Below are 6,482 nucleotides of genomic sequence, written 5' to 3' on the forward strand. Positions count from 1 at the left end.
TCTTCAGGTCTATCTCTGAATCTATGGGAGATATCGATTTTTTAACGAAAAATTTGGGGTCGGGGGCGGAGATAACGTTTTTTTGATGAAAAATTGGGGGGCCGGGGGAGCTCTTGAGGACTACCTCTGAAATTAAGAGAGATTCGACTTTTTAATGAAAATTTAGGGTAGGGGGAACCCCAATTTTTCGTTGAATAATCGTTATCTCTTTTAGTTTTGGAGACATTTCTCAAAAAGCCCCCCTCTCCCGGACCCTCAATTTATCATTAAAAATCACTATCTCTCTCAGTTCAAAGATATTTTTCGGAATTCCCCCCTCTGAACCCCCAATTTTTCATTAGAAAATCTCTATCTCTTTTGTTTCAGATGGACTTCGAGAGAAATCTTTAAAAAGTCGATATCTTCCATAGATTCAGAGATAGACCTCAAGAGCCCCCCCTGCCCCCCAAATTTTCATTAAAAAGTCGATATCTTTTATAGATTCAGAGATAGACCCCAAGAGCCCCCCCTGCCCCCCAAATTTTCATTAAAAAGTCGATATCTTTTATAGATTCAGAGATAGACCCCAAGAGCCCCCCCTGCCCCCCAAATTTTCATTAAAAAGTCGATATCTTTTATAGATTCAGAGATAGACCCCAAGAGCCCCCCCTGCCCCCCAAATTTTCATTAAAAAGTCGATATTTCCCCTAGATTCAGAGATAGATCTCAAGAGCCCCCTCTGCCCCTCTTTTTTGAAGAAAAAATTCAGGAGTCTGGAATGAAATTTCAAAATTTCTGGAAATAAGAAAAAAATTAGCATGGAGTTTAGAAGCAAGGAATTCTTAAAAACAATCCCGAAATTGATTAAATTCTTTCATCCAACCAAGGATAAAATTTAAGAACCGGGGTTTCTAAAATTTAGAAACCAGTTTCTAAAATTTAAGAACTTTTTTTCTCTGTGAAGGGCTCTGATGGGGCCATATGGCGGAGGGGGGGGGGTCCTGAGGATCACGAAAGTCGTACGGATCATGAGGGTCAGTATTGACGACAAAGAGGGTCAAAATAAGGGTCACAAAATTCAGAATGCAATTAAAAAAAATTGCAATTAAAAGACAATATCCATTCGGAAGCATATTGCTAATTTATTAGCAAAAATAGACAAAATAGTTCAAAAAAATCATGAACAATGTCCCACTTGTTTCCTTTAAAGTGAGTGGAAAACCGAAAAATTCTGCTAAATGAACGCCTAAATTTTCAGGACAGTAACACCGAATGCGATTTAGAGGGAGGGGCAGGGGGAATTATATAATTCCAGATGCAATTGTGAATTGAGCTCTTCGGAAAAATCCAAGTATCCTTTGATGACATTGAATTATATTCAATGGCATCGAATATTGAGGAATACTCTATTATTCGTTTCAGGAAATTCTACGTAACATGGGAAGCTCTACTATGTAACATAGTAAGCTCTACCATGTAAACTAGTAATCTCTACCATGTAACATAGTAATTTCTACTATGTAACATAGTAATCTCTACCATGTAACATAGTAATCTCCACCGTGTGACATAGTAATGTCTACTATGTGACATAGTAAGCTGTACTATGTAACATGGTAAGCTCTACTATGTAACATGGTAATTTCGCCTATGTTCATAGGCCAAATTACCATTGAGAAAGTTACCATGCCACATAGTAACCATTAGAATGTTTCATGGTAACCATTACCATGACCATAGCAATGCTTACAAAGCTTTGGTAATATTTACTATGTGCGGATTTTGACATAGCAATCCTTACTATTTAATTCTCTCCGTGTATGCCACTGCTTGAAAAAGGGCGCTGTCGTCATATTTTCGACCAATCCGCTGTGGTTATTTCTGTAACTACGTGCGTAGCTGAAAACATCGGTCTAGTGGTCTCAACTGGATTGCATCACCCATACGGTAGCCATTACGTGTTAAAGTCCTCTGCTTCTAATTCTTAATGATTTTAGTATTTTCCGGTCTAAATGTGAAAAAAATTTAGCGAATTCGCTAGAAAATCCAATTTTGGTTTGAATTTCCTATTACTTTTTGGTGTATTTATTCCGAATAAGTGATTTGCAAAACTGACGATTTGTGGAAGTAATTTCTTCTCGTTTTTTCGTGTTGATCGCGTTTCGGAATAGTTATTTTCATCATAAGGTCCACAAAGTATTTTCTGACGAATGTGGCTAGCCGAAGGCGAGGCCTATAATCACATTCGTCAGAAAATACTTTTGGACCGTGTGATGAATGCAATTTTTCGTCAGAAGGCCCGTAAACCGCGATCAAACCAAGCGAAGCGAGGTTAGAATCGCGGTTTACCGGGTCTTCTCACGAAAATTGAATTTCTAGCCCTCGCCTCCGAAAAATCGAGAGAAAAAAATTATCAAATTAAGAAATAACTCCGAGCTAACGAAAAACAAAGAGTCATTCATCGTTCAGTTTTCCATACATCGTACTGAGGTTTCGATTAAACGACTCCACCCCTATATACCCTGAACTGACGTTTTTTCGAATCTGCGTATGATTCCCACTCCCCCCTTTTCCGCCCCGCGCGCTCAATGGAAAAACTCTTCTAGTTCAAACGGTATATTTTCTATTTTTTTTTTTTTTCGATCACGTCATCGTACGCTTGTCATGTACCATATATCTGTGCAAGCTTTTACCAATCCATCGATGCATTCACCCTCCTCCCCCCTCCAAACCCCCCCGACCCACGCCATCACACATATATTCGTCTTTGTTTTCCCCCCATAGACTGTACGATTTTCGTATTCCCCAGCTCAGTTTTTAGCCAAGTCACAAAGCATTTTTAATCAACGCTCAACTCTACCATATTTCCGAGGGACATTGACACCCCTTTCTCCCCACCACACTTGACTGTCGACGGGACTGATATTACACTCGTAAAAGTTTCATGAATCGGGAGACCCGCCCCCACAGGTAAGCGGCACACAGCGTAGGTAAATTTTTTTATTGAACTTTTTCGTTCTAGATAGAATGGGGAATTGGAAATTGAGAATTGAAGTGATGGAGTCGTTTTTTGGGCAGTTAGGTTGGTGCATGGAGGGTATTAAGGTAAATGGCCACATGCTCGTCTCTCGAAAATAGTAGGAATGTAACTTGAATAAGCGAATAATTGTATTTTCGTCACTAGGTCCGAAAACCGCCATTTACCCTCACTTCGCTCGGTTAAATCACGGTTTCCGGGCCTAATGACAAAAAATATTGTTCGACACACGGCCGTGGGAACTTTTACTTCATGTCGAAATGTACTATTATGTCACTAGGCCCGAAAACCACGATCTAGATGAGTGAAGTGAGGTTAGGATCGCCGTTTTCGGGCCCAATGACATAAAATATTGTATGTTACGTGGCGACAAAAGTATAATCTGACTCATGTGATTATAATTCTCCACGGAAAAAAATATACCTGCATCAAGAATAAAATATACTTGATTCAAGTATATTTTATACAGTACACTCTCACTAGTGGCACGCATGTTAGTTGCTCATTTTTCCCTAATCCCTTCTCGGACGCTCGAGCGCTGCTCCCCACTGTCGACCGCCCTACCGCTTTCTTTTGTCCTCCGTACGTAAACACAGAGGTCCAAATAATTTTTGTCGAAACTAAAACTATTCATTCCCTCTCATTTTTCTTAGACTTCGGTCGGCGTTGGTTAAGGGGGCCAGTAGAAAGTTGCTCATTTCTTGGAAATGGTATCCCTACAGCGGTTTCAATGACCAACTAGCGAGAGTCTTCTGTACTCAATTCAGGTATATTTTTCTTGCCGCAACCGATTCTTTTCCTTCGAGGTCCTCTTCCACTTTTGTATCTAAGCATCTTTTTTCTCACGTTTTTGGAAAATGATTATGAGCGCGATAGGGCAAGAAGCAGGAGGTCGGCCGTAGATAGTGGCATATGTGGCCATCAAACGTGCGGAAAAGAAAAAAAAGAAAAAAAGAATTTGAACAATTGTAAAATAGTATATTTCGTAACGAGTGCAAAAAAGTGTTTTTTGGCGAGTGGGAGGTTTATATCACGAGCCGAAGGCGAGTGATATAATCCCACGACCTAAAAAACATTTTTTCACGAGTTAAGAACAATATTTTTCATCACAATGTGGCGGAAATTGGACTTTTAGGCACGCGGAGCGTGCCGAAAAGTTCACTTTTCGTCACATTGTGATGAAAAATAAATAGTCGTCCCTGACATCAGTAGTAACAGACCAAAAGAAAAAAATTCCGACCAAAAAAGGCAACGCTTCACGGGGACTAAAAAGGTTTGCAAAAACAGAGGTAAAAAATATCATAGAAATCACATAAAAATGACGTTTAGTGTAATTGTGATGCATCGCTACCCTTTCATAGCAATCACTGTTCTCTGTGCTTTATAATCATCTTCAATGTGATCGAAGCACAACATCGAGCCTATCGATAATCAAAACATCACAATCACGTAATCAACCTTTTTCCAATGAAACTCGTACGTTTAGTGGAATATTACTAATGATTTCAATGAAAAAAATGATTGAGTCTCCACTTACGACGGTAATACTCAGCACAAGAAAAATTGCCTACACCACATCAATCATTAATCTTCTCATTCAGGTTTTGTTTCGCAATTCATATGGTAATATCAGTAACATTGAATTTTAATTGGCTGATAGGCGGCATTTACATGAATCACTCATGATCTAGCGTTATAAAATACAGGGATTGTTCGAGGTGCATATTAGTTTGTCTTCAACCGTAGAAATATTTACTTCTTGTTTTGCAATTGAACTAAAATGGTCAAGTATATGTTGAACGCTGTTGTTTTGTTCTGCCTAATGGGCTACCTTTCTGCTGGGGTATGATATACAATCCATGAGCAGTTCTAATTTCAAATAAATTCAGTTACGAAATTACGTAAAAATATTTTTTTTTAAACTCATCCGTCAAAAAGTTCCATTTTTTTGACAGTTTTTTGTGCATAAAGTGGCGCTTTCTGTAACTTTTTACGGTAGTAAACGAAAAGTGACTTTTCGTTTACGGGATTCACTTGTCGTTCACAATAGCTGACTTTCTAGTTACAACTTGGGGTTCATTCTGATGGCACTGTTTAAAAGATTGCGCTGCCACCGCCATGTGTAGATATTACTCCACTTGTAGTGTAATATACTATTTTTTCTTCAGGAAATTCCGCAGGAATTTAAAGAAGTGGCCGGCGACATCCCTAAGTCGTGCATTGCAGAGACGGGTGTCACTGTTGGTAAATAGTTTTAAAAAATATTTGTTTCTATATGCACGTACATGCATCGCATTTGAGTGCAATAGAGGCTTGACGTTTTTATTCAGACTTGATTGAGCGTGCCAGAACTGGCGATTTAGCTGAGGACGGCAACTTGAAGTGTTATTTGAAATGCATCATGGTTAACTTAGGCATGGTGAGTGACGAAATTAGATGATTGATTGTCCGAAAAACTTCTGAGAATAATATCATTAATGTCGTCTCTTAGATCTCGGAGAAGGGACTAAACTTCGAGAAAATGATTGAAATGGTTCAAGCAGATATGAAGGACCTGGCGAAGCAGCTATCAACGACTTGCAAGGACATCAGTAAGAAAAATAAACGATTAGTCGAGAAGATATTTAAAAAAAAAATGAACATTATTCGCAACTTACACTCTAAAAAAAAGTTACTACTCACCAGTACTGAATTCTACCTGGGAGAAGTTTTCTTGTGAAAAGTTGGGAAACTACTTGTCCCAAGTACTTTTCATGTCCTTGGGTGAAGTACAATATTTGCTAAGCAAGTAGGAAAAGTAATAGGAGGAAGTACTTTTATTACTTCCTGTCAGCATTTTTCTTACTTCTCACAAGTACTTTTAATGCTTGGAGCAAGTAATTTTTCTACTTCTCGCGAGTACTTTTATGACTTGATTCCAGTACTTTTGGTTGGTTATTTTGTTGGGGAATTTCATATCATTAATTATCATTCTCATTATCGTTCTCATTATCATTATCATTATCATTCTTAGATGACAATGACCAAATTTCATCGAGGGGAGGTTACGATGAGTTTAAAAATCGCGAGATATTGCAGTAAGATTTATCACACATTGATGATTGATTATTTATATATGTTGAAAGACGAAGAATAAGTGGGAAAAAAACGATTATTTATTGTTTATTTGCCCCCAAGACCTTGAAAATGAAGAAAAATAGCACAGTGTACTCAATTTTTGAGCTACAGGGGTTTCCTTTTATAAATTTTTCAAACGATGTCTAGAATAACGGTTACGAGCTACTTTTCTTCAAAATTCGACTTCTAAATAGGCAATTTCATTCTTTGTCGCATAATGAAATTGCAATTTTCACACAAGATAGCTCAAAAGATTAATACTTCAATTTTTTTGTTCAATATAAAATATAACAATTATTTTGAGAATCATTTTGCTGGCTATTTCGCATGGATATTACCTTTTTTGTTA

General features: G+C 38.0%; 1 protein-coding gene across 1 annotated transcript in view; it reads left to right on the forward strand.

Annotated features, from left to right (window-relative positions):
- Positions 1 to 4,733: 4,733 nt before the first annotated feature.
- LOC107041618 (general odorant-binding protein 83a) overlaps positions 4,734 to 6,482 on the forward strand; it is a 3,184-nt gene continuing 1,435 nt past the window's right edge. Inside the window, exons 1-4 of the mRNA XM_015262238.2 lie at positions 4,734 to 4,859; positions 5,185 to 5,260; positions 5,347 to 5,435; positions 5,508 to 5,607. Of these exons, the coding sequence (XP_015117724.1) occupies positions 4,797 to 4,859; positions 5,185 to 5,260; positions 5,347 to 5,435; positions 5,508 to 5,607 (328 nt within the window). The 5' untranslated portion in view covers positions 4,734 to 4,796. The remainder of the gene's footprint in view (positions 4,860 to 5,184; positions 5,261 to 5,346; positions 5,436 to 5,507; positions 5,608 to 6,482) is intronic.

Source organism: Diachasma alloeum, unplaced genomic scaffold (genome assembly GCF_001412515.2).
Source record: "Diachasma alloeum isolate Michigan unplaced genomic scaffold, Dall2.0 Dall_scaffold_00369, whole genome shotgun sequence".
NCBI classification, from domain to species: domain Eukaryota; kingdom Metazoa; phylum Arthropoda; class Insecta; order Hymenoptera; family Braconidae; genus Diachasma; species Diachasma alloeum.